The sequence below is a fragment of the Ursus americanus genome, chromosome 25 (genome assembly GCF_024610735.1).
Source record: "Ursus americanus isolate L20-20 chromosome 25, mUrsAme1.1.p, whole genome shotgun sequence".
NCBI classification, from domain to species: domain Eukaryota; kingdom Metazoa; phylum Chordata; class Mammalia; order Carnivora; family Ursidae; genus Ursus; species Ursus americanus.
The window spans coordinates 9,606,497-9,627,705 of NC_142151.1; the positions used below are offsets into that span (position 1 = coordinate 9,606,497).

Genomic DNA, 21,209 nt, shown 5'->3' on the forward strand with positions numbered 1-21,209 from the left:
AAACCCTTTTGTGTTCTCTCGGGCCCTCCCCTCCCCTGGAGAGCACCAGCAGGGCAGCAGGGCAGCAGGGCACGACTTTTATTGGAAACTCGGAAGAGTCCTTTCTGGGAGGTGGAAAGAAAGACAGTTGGGCTTTTCATCAGAAAACAGCCACTGGGGCCAAAAGAACTACCAGGAATTGCCCCCCACCCCCGCGCGCCCCCCTCCACCCTCTCGGCGCCCACTGCGGCCCGCCCCGCGGGGATATCTGGGGGCACCATCTCGGGGGCGAGGGGGCGGTGAGGGGGACGGGTATCTCTTAAAGCAGAAATGTTAACACCCTCCTAACGGCGACTTTAAGGGTGGTGGGGCCCAGCACTGTTTCCCCGTAAAGGGTTCCCAGCCGCCTTCGTCCGAAGACGCCGGATGGGTCTGGCGGCGGCCTCCAGGGCTGGTCAGTTTGGTGCGAAGGTGAGAAGTAGGGCTGGGGCCGCGGTGGCCGGGACTCGAGAGCGGGACCCCGGCGCAGCCCGCGGGTGGGAGCGCGCGTCTTCTTTCCGGAGGGAGCCGGATAAACGAGTCACGTTTTACTACCGCATCAACGGATCCATCAGAAAAGAATCCTTGGCAGTTGGCAGCAGAGCGGGGGTCCTAACGGCTGCTCAGCGAGCCCGGCGGAAGCGCAGTGGCCCCGTCACTGCCACTCCCGGGCGCGGCGGCCTGGGACCAGCGGAAAAGCCTGGGGGGCCCCGGAGATGGGCGGTTGAGCGGAGCCGCAGGGCCCAACTGCAGTTGCCGGGTCCGGGTGGTGGGCGCGCTGCGCTGTCCCAGTGGCCGGCAGGTGGGAGGACCAGCCCGCGAGCTGGGATCGGGTAAAGGGGGGTGGTGACCCAGACTTGGGCTGGGCTGAGGGAAAAGGGGTCCTGCGGCTCTGGAGAAACCAGCAAGTCGCCTCTGAGTATTGGAGAGAATATTGGTTATTTCCCGAGGACCTATTGTGTCTCAGTTCCTGTTCTAAATACTGGGGATCCCACTGTGTACCAGGTAGACAATGGCCCTGCCCTCCTGGAGCTTATATTCTAGCGAAGAGACAGACAAGAAAACACGGTGATAAATCTTATGAAGAAAATACACAGTAAGAGATGGGGAGGGAACTGTTGTATTAACCCGGGCGAGGGAGAAGGGATGGTATATATTAAATCTGGGGAAGGGAATGCGGTGGGTCTGAGAAGTCCTTTCCAAAGAAGTATCTTTTGACCAGAGACCTGAAGGAAGTGAAGGAGCCACGAAGAATGGTCCAGGCAGAGGGAACTTGAAAGATGTCTACCAGGAGTTTAACTTCTGTGCAGATGAGATTAATTTTGTAGGTTTTTGCAAGATGAAAAGTGGAATTTTCTTAGAAAATTATGGATCATCCATTCCTTTAGTGCTTTATTCCTGAACTGTAAGAGAAGGGGAGTAAGGCCAGGTGCCCTTGGCAAAATGCTCTTATTAATTTTGTCCCAGTTTAATACATAGACTAAATTTAGAATTTCCATTTGTTTTCAAGAAGAATTCATCTGAATTTCATAAATAACCAAGTAGCATCTCCCTTTTTAAGAAAACTATATTTACTCGAGTTTAAAGAGTTATGGGCCGTTTTTGTTTGTTTCTGGTTTTGTCCCCTCCCCCCACCCCCTATCCCAAATGAGGATGACTTAGAAGATAAGAAGTAGCAGACAGAGGAAAGGAGAGAGATGAGACTGGGGTGAGAAGTTTGAAGAGAGAAAGGGAAAGGAGAAGTAACAGGGAGGGTATGGAATAGTCCGAGGAATGGTCTGTCCTAATTCTCTGCCTCCTCCTGATAAACTCAGGAAATAACACTGGTGCTTCAACATGTGTCATCCCAGCTGATCCCCACAGCTATGCATCCACTTCAGGAGAGGAGGGAACAGACTCACGACTTCGTAACTGGTTAAGCAGAATCATGATTTTTTTTTTTAAGATTTTATTTATTTGACAAAAAGACAGCCAGTGAGAGAGGGAACACAAGCAAGGGGAGTGGGAGAGGAAGAAGCAGGCTCCCGACAGAGGAGCCTGATGTGGGGCTTGATTCCCGAACGCCGGGATCACACCCTGAGCTGAAGGCAGACGCTTAACGACTGACCCACCCTGGCCCCCCAGAATCATGATTTCTGACGGCACTGCAGCTCACTGAAGCACTTTAGGCCATTTCCAAGCCAAAAGTGGCTTATTTCCAATATTTTAAATTTTATATGACAAAATAAGCCACAGTAAGTCCCAGAATTTTGTAACAGCAAGATTACGTAACCCCTGCTTATTTTGCTAATGGGGAAACCACTAGTTGATGACAAAGCAATGACTCAAAATATAGAGGTTCCATTTTCACCATATCCAGCTCTGTCCCTTTTCTCTCCCCAGAACCCTTAACTTGATAAAATTCTTCCCACCGGCTACTGAACAAGAGGAAAGAACTTTGTTGAAGACCCCAGAATTGAGTTAATCTAAGACATCATTAGAATTCTGTCAAGGTTTCACATTCTTCCCCAAGTATTTATTGGTGTGCCCAATGGTGGGCTAAGTCATACTTAAGCTCTCAAGGAGTTTAAGTAGATAGAGCGAATAAATAACTAGCCAATTACAATTTACAGGAAGCAGTACCCTGAAGAGGAATTGGAGGGAGAATCAATTCTTAGTATAGCAGAGAGATGGAGAGCAACAAACAGGATGTGAGTATTAAGAATTTGTCAGATTGGTATCAAACTGTTTTGTCATGGTTGTGTTAATAATCATAATACCTATCATCTTCCTAAACTTTTGTTGTCTTGATCGTGTATGACATACATAAGTGGTGGTGGGAGAGACTATTGCAGCCAGTAGACTTGGTACATTCCCACATTCTCTCTTTTCACAATTAATTAGTATTTGCCACTGGTGGTGTTTTATGCTTTAATATTATCAAGAGTAATAAGAATGATAGAATATCCATGTTCAGCATTGTAATTGCAAACAGGCCTTGGTAAAATTATACATAACTGGTCTTGGGGGAATGTCTTTGAAAAGAAGTGTGGCTGTGGAGGTGTGAAGAGTAATACAGAGTAATATATGAACGCACGATGGTAAGAACTCTTATAGAACAGGCTCTAGAGGGAAACTGAGTCCTCTTACTTGCGAAGCATTGTGATAAGCATCCCCAAAAAGGTATTCATGCTTTGGAATGAGATGGGATAGGGTAGACATCATCAGGTGGCTAAAATCACATATTGCCTGAAGTCAGGCACTTGTGATTACGTCTAGAAAGACTTTAAATAAGGTTGTTTCTGGGAATTCATTGGTATCTTGAATGGCTGGCATCTCAGACTACCTGATTCTTTTTCCCTGAACTTTTTAATAGTCATACTAAGGGAAGAAAAGAGGGGGAGCAATCGCTTTCCCTTAGCCTATTTTCCAAAAGATGTACATTTTGGAAAAGTATAAAAGTCAACACATTTTAAAAGACGATACATTTACATGACAGTTGTTGAGACTACTTTGGAGAGACGTTAGAGGAAGCGCTACAAGAGCAAGATATGAAACACGGAAATTAGAGTGGTTATTTTTTACAATGTGTTCACTTCTCGACCAATTAAGAGGAAAGCCACCGTGCCCCTGCCATCCCAGACCCCTATCTAGTCCCCCCACTGCATATTTATTTAATAATTAGATTAGACCCTTTACTTTGATTTCCGTTTCAAAAATCACAGAATTGTCTACATCTGTTATTTGTGGGCTTCTAATTATGCCAGCTTTATCATTATTAAGATATCATATATTGTTGTTGTGTTATTCTAAAAGAATTACATATCTATGAAACATCCCAATAATTCAGAAATTAAACATCCCAAAGTCTCCTGAATCTTGATGGTAATTAAGGGTAAGTAAAGGTTTAAGATGGTTGTTGCTGTTGTTACTGGCATTAAAAACAGTGACTTTACTTTTAAGAAGGTCATTTTGACATAGCCAGATACAAATGGCTGTGCAAGTTTGTCCTATTTCATATCTATTAGCTACACCATAATTAGCTCTTTGCATGACATCTCTCTTTGCCAGTTATTGTAACAATTAAACTAGAACATATATTCTAAGTACTTGGCAAGGTATTTAGCTCTGTAGGGAAAAATCCGGTTCTCCTCTGCTGTGATTCTTTCCTTTGGATCTTGTTTACTACTCACACAAAACACGTCAGTTCTGGTCACCAAATGTGTGGAGGGTTTTCCTCACACCAAGCAATTTTCTGTGACACCACTTAGTTGTCCTACAATTTAATTCAATTCGGACGCTATCGTACCTGGAGACAGTATCAGATTCCACAGGTTAGGGGCCCAGTCCTACGAGACTGACCCTCCCCCCAACACACTCACACACTTTAGACACCAGTTGCAAGCCCTGGTTATACCCGTACTTCTGACCAACTGGCGGTAGATCAGAGGTTCCAGCAACCCCCTCTTTGGGTTTGACTAATTTGCTGGAGCGGCTCACAGAACTCAGGAACACTTACGTATGTTTACCAGTTTATTAAAGAAGATGATAAAGGACACAGATGAACAGGCAGATGAAGAGATACATAGGGCAAGTCTGGGGGTTCCCGAGTGCAGGAGCTTCTATCCTCCCGGACTTGGGGTGAGTCACTCTCCCAGTATGCGTTTGTTCACCAGCCTGAAAGCTCTCTGAAACCCCTACTACTGGGATTTTATGGCGCTTCCTCACGTAGGTATGATTAATTATTAACTCGTTTCTAGCCCCTCTCCCTGCTCTGGAGGATGAGGGGGTAGGGCTGAAAGTTCCAAGCTTCTGACCATGGTTTGGTCTTTCTGGTGACCAGCCCCCATCCAGGAGTCCTCTCATTAATGTAATGAGTCACTTCATTAGAACAAAAGATGCTTCTAGTGCTCTCATCACTTAGGAATTTACAAGGGTCTTAGGATCTCTGTGTCAGGGACAGGGTCAAAGACAAATATTAGAACAAGAGATGCTCCTAGTATTCTTATCGCTTAGGAAATCACAAGGGTTTTAGGAGCTCTGTGCCAGAAGATAGGCATATAGAAAATATTAAACTTCTGATTATTTACATACATTGATTTGTGAGGCAGATGTTATTATCTGAATTCAAGGTTTAAGATCTTGAGATAAATTTTCAAGGTCACTTAACTAGAGCATGCTAGAGCTGGCCTGTGATCAGTGTCTTTATACCAAAGTCCTCTTTCTTTTCTTTTGTTTTACGTTGTTCGAATAGACAGATCAAGAGGTTTAGAATCCAAAGACAATCAGGAGAAATCAATCACAGCGTGAAAAATATAACTTACAGTATTATTCACCCATTGGATTTTAGTTTAGGTTCAAGAGGAGATCAGGAAGGACTACAGAGTTAGAAAACTAAATCTAGGGGCACCTGGGTGGCTCCGTCGGTCGAGTGTCTGCCTGAGGCTCAGGTCATGATCTCAGGGTCCTGGGATTGAGGCCCACGTTGGGCTCTCTGCCCAGCGGGGAGCCTGCTTCTCCCTCTGTCTGCTGCTCCCCCTGCTCTATGCCCTCTCTCTCTCTCTGACAGATAAATAACTAAAATCTTAAAAAAGAAAAATAAATCTAAAGACATTCAAACATCCTTGCCTTCTAGCCCTCTGTAACTCCTCGGCTTACTATGTTAAGGAATACCACAGACGTAAAATGACACATAAACATCACTTATACAAATTATGATGGGAATCAGATACATAGTTCTTTTATTCAAGTATTGTTCCCCTAATAAAATAATTTATGGAGTAAGATTGCTTTTCTCAAAACTGTGATGGTTCTCTATGATTCATTTATCCATTCAAATATTTCAAATAGTACCTCTGGTAGGTACTGTTGGTGCCAAGAACTACCCTCATGTAGCTTATATTCTGGCAAAGGAAGTGATACATTCCATGAAGAAAAATAAAGCCAGGGAAAGGCCTAGATGCTGGGATGAGAAGATAGGTTGCATAAATAATGTGATCAGAGAAGGCCTGTCCAACATGAATTTGAGCAGGAAGCTGAGTGACAATAAGCAGCCGGCCATGAGAAGATCTGAAAAAAGTGTTTCAGATGAAGGGAAGAGTAGATGTAAAGGTGCTGGAGTAGAAAGGCTTAGCAGATTAGGGCAGGGAGTCCACAAGGTTTTCTGTAAGGAGCCAGACAGTATTTTAGGCTATTCAACTCTGCTGTCATATGTTAAAGCAGCCACAGACATTATGTAAACAAATGGGCATGGGTGTGTTATAATGAAACTTTATTTATAAGCACAGGAAGAGGCTTGACATCAAAAGCATAAACCATAAAAAAAAAAAAAAGAAAGATAAATTGGGCCTCACCAAAATTAAAAGCTTTTGCTCTGCAAAAGACCCAGTGAAGATGGTAAAGAGACAGGCTACAGAGAAAATATTTGCAAACCACATATTGACAAAAAGCCCTCTCAAAACTCAACAGTAACTGTAGTCAAAACATTGTGGTATTAGCATAGCATTAGACATAGATCAATAAAATAGAATTGAGAGTCCTGAAATAAACTCCCATATACCTATATTCAACTTTCAACAAGGATGCCAGGACCATTCAGTGAGGAAAGAATAGCTTTTCAACAAATGGTGCAGGGACAACTGGATAGCCACATGCAAAAGAGTGAAGTTAGATCCTTACCTCACACCATTTACAAAAATTAACTCAAAATGAATCACAGACCTAAATGTAAGACCCGAAACCATAAAACTTTTTTTTAAGATTTATTTATTTGAGAGAGAGAGAGAAAGGTGAGGGAGGAGCAGAGGGAGAGGGAAATCCTCAAGCAGATTCCCCAATGAGCACAGATCCCAGGACCCTGAGATCAAGAGTGACACCTGGACCTGAGCCAAAATCAAGAGTTGGCCAATCAATGAAACACCCAGGTGCCCCTAAAACCATAAAGTTTTTAGAAGAAAACATGTATGTAAACCTTTGTGATCTTGCATCAGGCAATGGTTTCTTAGATAACATACCAAAATCATGAATAACAAATTAAAAAAATAGATATATTGGATATAATCAAGGTTAAACACTTGTGCTTCAAAGGACACCATCAAGAGTGTGAAAAGATGGGGCGCCTGGTTGGCTCAGTCGGTTAAGCATCCACCTTTGGCTCGGGTCATGATCACAGGGTCCTGGGATTGAGCCCCACATCGGGCTCCCTGCTGTGCAGAGAGCCTGCTTCTCTCTTCCCCTCTGCCTGCAGTTCTGCCTGCTTGTGCGCTCTCTCTGTGTCAAATAGATAAATAAAATCTTAAAAAAGAGAGAGAGAGTGAAAAGACAATCCACAGAATGGGAGATAATATTTGCAAATCATGTATATGGTAAGGGACTTGTATCTAGAATATATAAAGACTAATTACAAGTCAATAATAAAACCAATTAGAAAATAGCCAATGATCTCTTTGGACATAGCTCAGAAGATTAACACATGACTAATAAGCACATGAAAACATGCTCAATATCATTAGCCCTTAGGGAAATGCAAAGCACAGCCACAGTGAGATACTATTTAACACTTACCAGTTGTCTATAATTGAAATACAGACACTGAAAAGTGTTGGCAAGGATATAAAAAAATTGAAAACCCTTTTTATACATTGCTGGTAGGAATATAAAATGGTACAGCTGCTTTGGAAAATAGGCTAGCAGTTCCTCAAAACATTAAACATAGAATTACCATAGGACCCAGCAATGCTGCTCCTAGATATATACCCAAGAGAAATGAAAACATGTTTACACAAAAAACTTATACTTGAGTGCTCATAGTAGCATTATTCATGATAGTGGAAACAACTCAAATGTCCATCAACTGGTGATTGGATAAATAAAATGTGGTATATCCGTACAATGGAATATTATTCAACAATAAAAGGAAACAGGGTGCTGCTGATACATGCTACAATATGGTTGAACCTTGAAAACATTGTACTGAGTTTATGAAGCCAAGGGCAAAAGTCCACGTATTATATAATTCCATTTATATGAAATGTCTAGAATAGGCAAATCTGTGAAGGCAAAAAGTAGATTAGTGGTTGCGTAGGGCTTGGAATTTGGGGAAAATGAGAGCAGCTGCAGATAGGTATGGAGTTTCTTTTTGGGTGATGAAAATGTTCCAAAATTGATTGTGGTGGTGGTTGCACAACTCTGTGAGTATACTAGAAACCACTGAATTGTACGCTTTGATAGTGAATTGTATAGTGTGTGAGTTTTATCTCAATAAAACTGTTATTTAAAAAACCTTAACAGTTTTTAAAAGAATGCACAAAAAGGGGAACCTGGCTGGCTCAGTTGATAGAGCATACCACTCTTGATGTTGGGGTTGTGAGTTCGAGCCCCATGTTGGGTGTGTAGAGATTACTTTAAAAAAAAAAAAAGGAATAAACTATGGGTACATACAACAACTTAGATGGATCTCAAGGGAATTATACTGAGTGAAAAGAGGCAATTTCAAAAGGTTACATATTATATGATCTTGTTATGGACTGAATGTTTGTGTCTCCCCCCCACCACCACCACCAAATTCATTATGTTGAAATCTCATCCCCAGTGTGAGGGTACTTGGAGGTGGGGCCTGTGAGAGGCTATTAGGTTATAAGGGTGGAGCCCTCATGAATGGGATTAGTGCCTTTATAAGAAGAGGCCAGAGAGGTCCTTTGTGTGCTCTCTGTCTGCCATGTGAGGATACAATGAGAAAGTGGCTATCTGTAAACCAGGAAGAAGACCTTCACCAGAACCTAGCCATGCTGGCACCCTAATCTTGGACTTCCAGCATTCAGAACTGAGAAATAAGTTGTTTACAGTACCCAGTCTACAGTACTCTATTATAACAGCCCAAACTAAAATAGGTCCCATTTATATAACGTTTTTTTAATGACAAAAATATAGAGATGGAGGACAGACTAATGGTTGGGATCAACCAGTAGTGGTTGGGATCAATAGAGAAATAACTGGCTATACGGTGAGTAGATTGACCAATAGCAATCCCCTGGTTGTGATACTGCACTATGTTATGCAAGACGTTGCCTTTATAGGAAACTGGGTAAAGAGTATATGAGATCTGGGTATTATTTTGTACAACTAGATATGAATCTATAATTACTTCAAAAAGTTAAGAAAACAAACTACAGACACAACAGAAAACAGGTGGTAGGCTGCATTTGGCCCTCAGACCATTGTAAGAACAGCAAGGAAGGAGTGCAGTACGTCAAGGAGAAGACTAGGAAATGAGATGGGGAGACAGCCCAGGGCCGGATCACCTACAGTCTAGCAGACCATGGTGAGATGTTTGATTTTTTTTTTTTTTTAATATGATATAAGGCCACTGGAAAGGTTTTGGCTAGGGGAGAAATAAGAGCAGATTTATGTTTTTAAGAGGTCACTAAGGACGCCTGGGTGGCTCAGTCAATTAAGTGTCTGCCTCTGGCTAGGGTCATGATCCCAGGGTCCTGGGATTGAGTCCCAAGTCAGGCTCTCTTCTCAGCAGGGAGTCTGCTTCCCCCTCTCCCTCAAATAAATAAAATCTTTTAAAAAAATCTCTTTTTTAAGAGGTCACTAAACATGTTGGTTAGAGAATAAACTGTATGGGGGCAAATACAAAAGCAGACAGGTCAGTTATTGGCATACTGGTAGAGCTCATGTTGACTTGAGTAAAGGTGGTAGTAACAGGTAGTGAAAGCAGTCAGTTCAGCAGGCAGGACTTGCTAATGCATCAGGCAGAGGGTGTGAATGTAATACAGAACTCAATACTAGTTCCTTTGTTTTTAGCTTAAGTGGTTGAGGTAGGAAAACTGGAGGAAACACAGATTAGTGGAGGAGTGAGCAGGAGCCTAGAGCAGTCCTGGGTTTGAGATTCCCATTAGCCCTCCTTGTGGAGACATCCAATTCTGTAGCTTAGAGACCGGGTCCAAACTGGAGACTGAGCTTTTATATAAATGGTACTTAAAGCCATGGGTCTGGAGGTGACAAGCCAGCGCGTGAGTGTATGTAGAGAAGGGTTTTAAGGACTGGAACACTGGGGACAGTCCCAGCATTTAGAAATGGGAAGAAAAGGCAGTAACTAGAAACCAGGGCAGACTGATATATCAAAAGCCAAGGGAAGAAACTTATTTGATTAGTTTTGTCAGAGGTTTTTGAGAGGTTGGGTAGGAAAGATAGAGAACTGGCCATTGGAGCCCAGATATGGGGTGTTCATCCTGAGAGTGACTTTATTTCCTTCCTGTAGAGATAAGAATCATTTCCTCTCTATCAAGGAATATATGTGTTTTCGGAATTTTTATGGTAAAAATATATAAACATATTTAGAATTAGCCGGCTAGACTCAGTTCACATGCCCCAGTTTCATTGGCAACATCCAAAGCATCAGTCAGGAGCCGTTGAACACGTACCTTCTCTCCATCAGGCCCGATCAGGGTGTTGGCTTTGGCTGTGTCAGTGTCACACAGCTTCCTCACAGCCCCTTTTGGTCTGGCACTTGTTGGCTTTGACATCCACAGCTGAAACCAAGAAAGTTGTGGTCTTCTTTCTTCTTCATGGCTGAGTCAGTGGTCGAGGGAGACTGATGATGGCATAGTGGTCAAGCTTGTTTCCCCTGGGGTGCTCTTCTGAGACGTTTGGGCTGCCTTTGGAGCCGTAGTGTGTGGACACCTCTTAGCACTGCTTTTTTGGCCTTTAAAACCTTTGCTTTTGGCTTCAGCTTTGGGAGGGTGAGGGGTTTCCTTCTTCACTTTCAGCATCATCTTGGTAAAAAAGGCAAGATTTTTTTTAATGAACATCTTACACCCACCTCCCTGCTTAAGAAACAGAATCTTGTAGGGGGGTGGGGGGATGGGTTAGCCTGGTGATGGGTATTAAGGAGGGCCCGTATTGCATGGAGCACTGGGTGTTATACGCAAACAATGAATCATGGACCACTACGTTAAAAACTAATGATGTACTGTATGGTGACTAACATAACATAATTTTAAAAAAAAAGAAAGAAATAGAATCTTGTAGGTAGTGTAAGACTCTCTAGCTTCTCACCCTGCCTGAAGTCTGCACCTTTCTGAATTTTGTCTTTATCTAAGGGAAAGTCTTGGTATGGAGATGCCCGGGTGGCTCAGTCCGTTAAGCATCTGCCTTCGGCTCAGGTCATGATCCCGGTGTCCTGGAATCTAGCCCCACATCATTGGGCTCCCTGCCTAGTGGGGAGTCTGCTTCTCCCTTTGCCTCTGACCCTTCCCCCTGTTCGTATTCTCGCTCGTATGCTCTCTCTCTCTCTCAAATGAATAAATAAAAATCTTAAAAAAAAAGAATCCTTGAGTAAGACAAGGAAAGGGATCCAGTTCTCTAGTGGAGGGGCTGGCCGTAACAGATGGGAGCAAGAGACACGTCATCCATTTTAACAGCAGGGAAGCTGCATGTGTGGATACTGACACAGGCAAACTAGTAGATTTGATAGCAAAGTACAAAAATGAAGAATTTCTTTTCTCTAGGTTTCCAATGAAATTAGAAATGAGATTATCAATTGAGAGTGAAAAAGGAAGACGAGATCTTAGACATTTCAACAGTGAGGAAAAGGTGTGAAATTGTTTTCTTGGAGAATAGTTAATTGATTTTGAAAAATAAAGCTTTGCAGAGCAGTGCTGAGAGCCCACTTGAGATTTTCATCTAAATTTAATATGAGACCAGTTAGCACGGTTGTGGATTTCCCCACCTGTGTTTGCTTAGTTAGTGAGTGGAAGCAAGCAGAGTAAGTAGGGCTGGAATTAACCAAGGGTTGGGATTTCACCAAGAAATACAACAGGAAGGGAAGAAGTGCCAGGGAATTGCAAGTTTGTGCAGAGGAGTGTGTACCGTGATGAGTGAAATAATTTAAGCTGGGTGATGTGGGAAGTAAAAATAGAAGAAGTGTAATCAGCAATGAAAGCGTAATAGAGCTGATGGCTTAGAGATCCTGCGTCTACTAAGAAGCTGTTGCAGAGGGGGTGATTAATGGTCAGTGTGGGATGCCAGAAACAGAGGTTTTGGAAGGAATGCATTTATTATTAATGACCCGGACTGGGGGGTCACCATGGGAGTAAGTGACGGAGGTGGGCTGGAAAACGAGATGACTGGAAATGAGTGGACAGAGAGTCCAGAGGCCAGCACACTGTTTCCATGGATGACAAAGTCTCTAGGAATGATGATGGTAGGAGTGGTGTAACCAAAGGAATGAATCAGGTCTTAAAATTTCCACGGAAAGCGGGGAAGTAACCCAGGATATCAGCAGATGATTACAGTATCCTGATGGCATGTACCTCAAAGGATCAGAGGTTTTGAGAATATCGTTTGGAATAGGCAATGTGGAGCTCCGTAAGAATTACAAGGGAGATGCCGAATCAGTCACTAGTACTTTAACAGGAGTGAGATACTCTAACTTGGAAGTTCAGAAAGGGGATCATGGAAAGAGTGGCACTTACGCCGGACTTTGAAAGGTGAGAGAATTTTGAGAGAAATTTTTGGAAAGATCTTTCCAGGCAGAGAAAATATTATTACCAAAGAAGACGGAGTTCTCTCTGTCTGTTCCGCCCACGACTCGCGCTTCTGCGCATCCGCCTTCAGCTCCGTTGCTAGGTTGTTAATAGCGCCCTGGCGTCGCCCCCTCTCTTTAATAGTTGGCCACCAGGTGGCAGTGTAGATCCTTGAGGCACCCTGCCTAGTACAGTGGGTTTGGGAGGCCCAGAAATGGAAATCTAGCGCAGTATAGCTGAAGCGAGGCAAGGGACGTGTGGATTGGTGTATTTACTAAGGCTTGAAATGTTGTCATGGACCTAGTAATGGAAGTGGCAAGGCCCTCAAGAGAAGAGAATAAACCTGAGAACATTTAGGCAAGGAATCAGGAAGAAAATGAAAGGAAGCTGTCTCAACATAAGGATATGATGTGTAAGAAGTAAAGGCCGGGGGGCGCCTGGGTGGCACAGCGGTTAAAGCGTCTGCCTTCGGCTCAGGGTGTGATCCCAGCATTAAGGGATCGAGCCCCACGTCAGGCTCCTCCACTATGAGCCTGCTTCTTTCTCTCCCACTCCCCCTGCTTGTGTTCCCTCTCTCGCTGGCTGTCTCTATCTCTGTCAAATAAATAAAAATAAAATCTTAAAAAAAAAAAAAAAAAGAAGAAGTAAAGGCCGTGTTTTCTTACACCCCACACAACAATAAACTCAGTGGATTAAAGACCTAAATGTGAGACTTGCAGCCATAAAACTCCTGGAGGACAACATAGGCAATAATCTCTTTGCCATCAGCCTTAGCCACATTCTCCTAGGCCAGGAAGCAAAAGGAAAAATAATCTATTGGGACTACACCAAAGTAAGAAGATTCGCACAGAGAAGAATGTCATCAATGAAACAAGAAGGCTGCCTACTGAATGGGAAAAGATATTTGCAAATGGAGATGCAGTGTGTGTATATATAATGAAATATTAGCCATAAAAAAAGAATAAAATCTTGCCATTTGTGACAACACGGATGGAACTAGAGGTTATTATACTAAGTGAAATAAGTCAGACAGAGAAAGGCAAATACCATATGATCTCACTTATATGTGGAATCTAATACACAAATGAACAAACACATGAACAACAACAACAAAAAGGCAGAAACGGACCCATAAATACAGAGAACACACTCTTGGTTGCCAGAAGGGAGGTAAGAGTTATGAGGTTGGGCAAAATGGGAGAAGGGGCGTGGGAGATACAGGCTTCCAGCTATGGAATGAATAAGTCATGGGAATGAAAGGCGGTGCAGATGGTAACCACACTTACTGTGAGTATAGCGTGCCATACAGACTTGTGGATTCGCTATATTGTACACCTGAAACTATTTTTACGTTGTGTGTCAAGTATACTTAAGAAGAAGTAAAGGCCAAAAGACGGAACCACAGAGAAAGGAAGAGACTTGCAGACCTGCGGTATTACAGTGGGAAGTGGACACCAGAGCAATACTGAAAGAAAGACAGAAGCAGTGATCATCTTCTTCTCCTTCTTCTTCTTTTTTTTTCTTATTTACTCACAATTTTGAATAATTTTGAAAAAGTATATATCCTCCTCACACATTTTTAAACTAACATCTAAAATAAAAAAATTTAATGTTTAGGGGCGCCTGGGTGGCACAGCGGTTAAGCGTCTGCCTTCGGCTCAGGGCGTGATCCTGGCGTCCTGGGATCGAGTCCCACATCAGGCTCTTCTGCTATGAGCCTGCTTCTTCCTCTCCCACTCCCCCTGCTTGTGTTCCCTCTCTCGCTGGCTGTCTCTGTCTCTGCCGAATAAATAAATAAAATCTTTAAAAAAAAAAATTTAATGTTTAAATAGCTTCCAGGGATTAATTTTTTGCAGTCTAGTATGTTAACTATGTGCTTTGAGGGCCATTGCTAGACTTTACAGTGCCTTTGTGCAAATTTGGAAAAGTTGTCCCTCTGGGAAAAAGCTGAATGAACAGGTTTTCTAGGGATGATGCCCTTGTGCAAAGAAAAAGATGTCCCTCCTTTCGGCGGAAGAGCAGGGCCTGGCCAGTGGACTGCAGACTATATTTCAGCCTCCCTAGAAAGCTGCACAATCGTGTTTCAGCCTCCACTTCCCCCCCCTCAACGGCACAGCCATACACATAGGCCTTGTAAAATTTTGTGTCTGGAAACCTTTAGATAAAGACATAGCTCATTGAGTTGGGAGAAATACGAACTAAATGGCAAACCAGTAAGCCCATTCACACTTTCTGTCCAAAAAGTCTGAGGTTTTTTATTTGAAGTAAAAATGCTAATTTATATCCGTGTCAGCCGTCTTCCTTCTTAATTCTAAGAGCGACAAAAGCTATGGAACTCTGCATAGTGTTTCTTTCCCAGTTGACGCTTCTAGAACTTTAGCACAAGTGTCTGCCTTCGGCTCGGGTCGTGAGCCCAGGGTCCTGGGATGGAGCTCCCTGCTCAGCAGGGAGTCTGCTTCTCCTCTCCCTCTACTTCTCCACCCGGCTCATGCTCTCTCTCTCTCTCAAATAAATAAAATCTTTAAAAAAAATAAATTGTGTTACAAATAAATAAAACTTTCGCACACTTAAGAGTCACTTGGAAGGTTTATTAATACAGATTTCTCGGCCCCACCCTGCAGGCGTTCTGACTCTGCAGGTCTAGGGTGGAGCTGGAAATGTGCTGGTCTTCTGAACCCCCAGGAAATGCTGATGGTGTCCATCCGTGGATGATCACACTTTGAGTAATGCTGGATGAAGGCAGGGATTGCCTGCTTTAATATTTCCCATCAGTGCCATAATGACTGCCACAGCTCTGTCCCTCAGGAGCTGTGCGCGCTCGGATTTTGCCTATCGCACCACAGCAAAAATTTAAGATGGGTTAGAGATATGTTTTTCTTTTACAAAGGAGGAGAAAGCAGTGACAAGTGGGAAAGAAAAAAGAGCAAATCAGGCACATTCGTAAGAAAAGCTGTTTTATGAAAGGAAACACATGAAAGTTGAAGATGTAGAAAATTATTTCATTAAAAGTGGGTTGGAAGGGAAGGAAGGGATGAGTAGGTGGAGCATAGAGGATTTTTAAGGCACTGAAACTACACCGCATGTTACTGTAATGGGAGATACAAGTCATTATACGTTTGTCCAGACACATAGTATGTGCAACACCCTAATGTAAACTATGGATGTTGAGTAATGATATGTCAGTGTCGGTTCATCAGCTGTAACAAATGTAACATTCTGGTGAGGGATGTTGACAATGGATCTTTAAACAACAAAACCCAAAAGCCCTGTCATCAGAAAATAGGAACTGCAATTGGCATGAACTGCAATTGACATAACTCTCTTAGGAGGTAAAGACGGGTTGCCTAATGTCCAGAGTGGGAGTTAAGAAGGAGTTACCCAGGGAAAAGATGAAGTCATTTTGCTGTGCAAACAGCACTCTGATTTCCGAAGCTACATATGAAGAGAAATGCCTCTGAAGAATGACCCCTGTGTGATGAAGCCATCTCCTGACCTCTGGTTCAAGGAATCCTCACTTCTGGTGCTTTGTGGGACTCTGCCAACAGCGCAGAGCTTTACAATTTCCAAAGAACTTTAATACGTGTTATTCAGTCCTCCCATAATTCAATGCCTAGCACTGATTCTATGGATCTAAACCTTAAAGCAGAACTCAGCCAAGGCATACAGCTTGTAATAAGCCTTTACACTTACATAATAAATTCTAACGTCTGAAGCTGTGTAAGATAAAACTGATTGTGCTAATGGAAGCTATTGTACGCTTAAACCACAATATTTATGACCACTATCCATTAGCAGATTTCCTTTTATTTATTTATTTTTAAAGATTTTATTTATTTGAGAAAGAGAGAGAGGGAGAGAAAGAGAGCACAAGTGGGGGTGGGGGGTGGGGGGGAGAGGCAGTGGGAGAGGGAAAAGCAGACTCTCTGCTGAGCAGGGAGCCCAATGCTGGGCATGATCCCAGAACCTGAGCCAAGAGCAGATGCTTAACTGACTGGACCACCGAGGCGCCCCTCCAATTTCCTTTTATACTCATGTTTCACTCAATACTAAGTATTTTTCTTATGTTTCATTTCTGTAGCTGAGCTAGATGGATGGTGGGGGTGAGGCAGAAATGAACCAGAAGTATGCTGGGTGACTGAGACAATCTACACATGAATAATTGAAAATTATTTGTATCATATTCCTCAGCCTAAGGAGAGGCAAGAAGAACTTTTATTTATTGTTATTGTATTAGGTACTTTGCCGCTTTATCTGATTTAATCCTCCTGACAACCTATGAGATGGAACTTTAGCAGCCTGGTTAGGGTTGCCAGATAAAATAGTCTTTTGGCATCAGTATGTCTCAGACATTGCATGGACGTATTTATAGTATAAAAAGTATTTATTATTCATTTGAAATTCAGCTTTGGGCGCCTGGGTGGCTCAGTTGGTTAAGCGTCTGCTTGCAGCTCGGGTCATGATCCCAGAGTCTTGAGATCGAGCCCCGCATCGGGCTCCCTGCTCAGTGGCGAGCCTGCTTCTGCCTCTGCCTGCAGCTCCCCCTGCTTGTGTTCTCTCTCTCACTCTCTTTCTATGTGTCAAATGAATAAATAAAATCAAAGGAAGGAAGGAAGGAAGGAAGGGAAAAAGAAAGAAAGAAAGAAAGAAAGAAAGAAAGAAAGAAAGAAAGAGAAAGAAAGAAAAAAGGAAATTTAATTTTAATGGCATTCTGTTTGTTTTTTGCTAAATCTGGCAACTCTCCTTGTTTCTTTGATCCTTCATGGTAAGAATGAATTACTTTTCTTCAAGACACATTGCACTACTTAAACAAACTGCCTAGTTAATACAGACGTATCTCAGAGATATTGCAGGTTCAGTTCTGGACCAGCACAACAAAACATATCACAATAAAGCAAGTCAAATGAATTTTATGGTTTCCCAGTGCATACAAAATTTATGTGTTCACTATACCATAGTTCATTCAGTGTGTACTAGCATCATGCTAACAGAACAATGTACATATCTTTTCTTATAAGTAAGATTTTATTTATCTGTCAGAGAGAGAGAGAGCACAAGCAGGGGTAGTGGCAGGCAGAGGGAGAAGCAGGCTCCCTGCTCAGCAAGGAGCCTGATGCAGGACTCGATCCCAGGACCCTGGCATCATGACTTGAGCCGAAGGCAGGTGCTTAACTGACTGAGCCACCCAGTTGTCCACAATATACATATCTTAATTTAAAAATATTTTATTCCTTGAAAATACTAACCCTCATCTGAGCTTTCAACGAGTGGCAGTCTTTTGCTGGTGGAGGGTCTTGCCTTGAGGTTAATGGACTGATGACTCATCAGGGTGGTGGTTGCTAAAGACTGGGGTGGTTGTGACAATTTCTTTCTTTCTTTTTTTTAAGTAAGCTCTAGGCCCGACATGGGGCTTGAACCCAAGACCCCAGATCAAGAGTCACATGCTCTACCAACTGTGCCAGCCAGGTGCCCCATGGCAATTTCTTAAAATAGAAAACAGTGAAGTCTGCCCCCATTGATTGACTCTTCCTTTCACAAATGTTTTCTCTGTAGTGTGCGATGCTGTTCGTTAGCATTTCACTCATAGAACTTCTTTCAAAATGGGAGTCAATCCTCTCAAACCCTGCTGCTGCCTTATCGGTAAGATTATGTAATATTCTCAATCCTTTGTTTTCATTCCAACAATCTTCACAGCATCTTCAACAGGAATAGATTCCATCTCAAGAAACCACTTTCTTTGCTCTTCCATAAGAAACAAGTCCTCATCTGCTCAAGTTTGATCATGTGATTGGAGCAAATCAGTCCCATCTTCAGGCTCCACTTCTGACTGTAGTTCTCTTGCTGTTTCCACCCCATCAGCAGTTCCTTCTCCACTGAGTTCATTACTTCTCAAAGTCATCAATGAGAGTTGGAATTACCTTCTTCCAAACTCCTGTTCATGTTGATATTGTGAACTCTTCCCATGAATCACGAAGTTTTTTTTTTTTTTTAAGATTTTATTTGTTTGACACAGAGAGAGAGAGCACAAGCAGGTGAAGAGGCAGGCAGAGGTAGAAGACAGACGCTTAACCAACTGAGACACCCAGGTGCCCCAAATCACAAATGTTCTTAATGGCATCTAAACTGGTGCATCCAAATGAGTGAATGAAATAAATAAATAAATAAATAAATAAATAAATAAATAAATAAAATGGTGAATCCCTGGGGTGCCTGCATGCCTCAGTTGGTTAAGCATCCAGCTCTTTTTTTTTTTTTTACATTTTTTTTAAAGATTTTATTTATTTATTTGACAGAGATAGAGACAGCCAGCAAGAGAGGGAACACAGCAGGGGAGTGGGAGAGGAAGAAGCAGGCTCCCAGAGGAGTCTGATGTGGGGCTCAATCCCATAACGCCGGGATCACGCCCTGAGCCGAGGGCAGACGCCCAACCTCTGTGCCACCCAGGCGCCCCAAGCATCCAGCTCTTGATTTTAGCTCAGGTCATGATCTCAGGGTCCTGGGATCAAGCCCCCCATTGGGCTCTGCACTCGGTAGAGAGGCTGCGTAAGGATTCTCTCCCTCTTCCTCTGCCCATCCCCCTCCTCACACTTACAGTCTCTCTCTTCCCCCCCATCAAAATAAATAAATAAATCTTAAAATGGTAAATCCCTTCCAGAAGGTTTTTGGTTTGCTTTGCCCGGATCCATCAGAGGAATCACTCTCTATGTTAGCTATAGCTATGTTAGCCTCACAAAATGTATTTCTTAAATAAGACTTGAGGAGTGCATGGGTGGCTCAGTTGGTTAAACATCCAACTCTTTTTTTTGGTTTAGGTCATGATATCGGGGCCCTGGGATTAAGCCCTGCATCAGGCTCTGTGCTCAGCAGGGAGTCTGCTTGAGATTCTCTTTGGCTCTCCCTCTGCCCCTCCGGAGCCCTGTACATTCTCTCTCTTTCTCAAATAAATAAATAAATAAATAAATAAATATTTAAAAAATAATAAGGACACCTCGGTGGTTCAGTCAGTTAAGTGGCTGTCTTCAGCTCAGGTCGTGATCCCCGAGTCCTGGGATAGAGCCCCGCATCAGGCTCCTTGCTCAGCAGGGAGCCTCCCTCTCCCTCTGCCTGCCACTCCCCCAGCTTGGGCTCTCTCTCTGTATCTGACACATAAATAAAATATTTAAATAATAAATAAAAAATTAAAAAATAATAATAATAGGACTTGAAGTAGACTTATTCTTTGATTCACAGGCTACGGAATAGATATTGTATTAGCAGGCATGAAAACAGCGTGAATCTCATTGGACATCTCCATCAGAGCTCTTGGGTGACCAGGTGTATCATCAATGAGCAGTCATATTTGGAAAGGACTCTCTTCTTCTGGGCAGTAGGTCTCAACAGTGGGCTTAAGATACTCAGTAAACCATGTTGTAAACAGATATGTTGTCATCCAGGCTTTGCTATTCCATTTAGAGAGCACAGGCAGAGTAGACTTAGCATAATTCTTGAGGACCCTAGGATTTTCAGATGGTGAATGAGCATTGGCTTCAGCTTACTCACCAGCTGCATTAGCCCTTACAAGAAGGTCAGCCTGTCCTCTGAAAGTTTGAAGCCAGGCGCTGACTTCTCCTTTCTAGCTATGAAAGTCCTAAATGACACTTACTTTTCTTTTCTTTCTCTTTCTTTCTTTCGTTCTTTTCTTTCTTTCTTTCTTTCTTTCTTTCTTTCTTTCTTTCTTTCTTTCAGATTTTATTCATTTATTTATTTGACAGAGAGAGAGAGAGCATGAGCAGGGGGAGCCTCAGGCAGAGAGAGAAGCAGGCTCCCCGCTGAGCAGGGAGCCCAATGTGGACTCGATCCCAGAACCCTGGGATCATGACCTGAGCCAAACGCAGATGCTTAACTGACTGAGCCACCCAGGCTTCCCAACCCCCTCTTTCTGTAGAAGGCTGTCTGTCTCCATTGAACATCTGTTGTTTAGTGTGGCCGCCTTCATGAATGACTTGAGCTCGATTTTCCGGAGAACTTGCTGCAGCTTCTCCAACAGCACTTGCTGCTTCACCTTGCACTTTTATGTTATAGAGATGGCTTCTTTCCTTGAACCCCGTGAACCAGCCTTTGCTAGCTTCAAACTTTCCTTCTGCAACTTCCTCATCTTGCTCAGCCTTCCTAGAATTGAAGAGACTTAGGGCGTTGCTCTAGATTAGGCTTTGGCTCAAGGGAATGTTGATCTTCTATCCAGATCACTAAAACTTTTCCATATCAGCAACGAGACTGTTGCATTTCCTAATAATTTCCGTGTTCACTGGAATAACACTTTTCACTTCCTTCAAGAACTTTTCCTTTGTATTTACAACTTGGTTAACTGTTTGGTGCAAGAGGCCTATCTCAGCTTTCAACGTGCTTTCCACACTAAGCGTAATCATTTTTAGCTTTGATTTCAAGTAAGAGAGTTACAACTCTTCTTTCACTTGAACGCTTAGAGACCATCGTAGGGTTATTAAGTGATGTCATTTCAATATTGCTCTGTCTCAGGGAATTGGGAGGCCCGAGGGGAGGGAGAGAGTCAGGGGAATGGCCAGTGAGTGGAGCAGTCAGGATTCACACAACATTTCTCTGTTAAGTTCATCATCTTATAAGGGCACAACTGGGGGCACCCCAAAACAATTACAATAGTAGCATCAAAGATCACTGATCATAGGTCAC

At 42.9% G+C, this 21,209-nt stretch overlaps 1 protein-coding gene across 1 annotated transcript in view; it reads left to right on the forward strand.

Moving 5' to 3' along the window:
* Nucleotides 1-416: 416 nt before the first annotated feature.
* The window catches only part of SLC2A3 (solute carrier family 2 member 3), an 89,115-nt gene continuing 68,322 nt past the window's right edge, over nt 417-21,209 (forward strand). The window contains exons 1-2 of the mRNA XM_087855585.1: nt 417-450; nt 2,631-2,708. Coding sequence (XP_087711711.1) covers nt 2,688-2,708 — 21 coding nt within the window. The 5' untranslated portion in view covers nt 417-450; nt 2,631-2,687. The remainder of the gene's footprint in view (nt 451-2,630; nt 2,709-21,209) is intronic.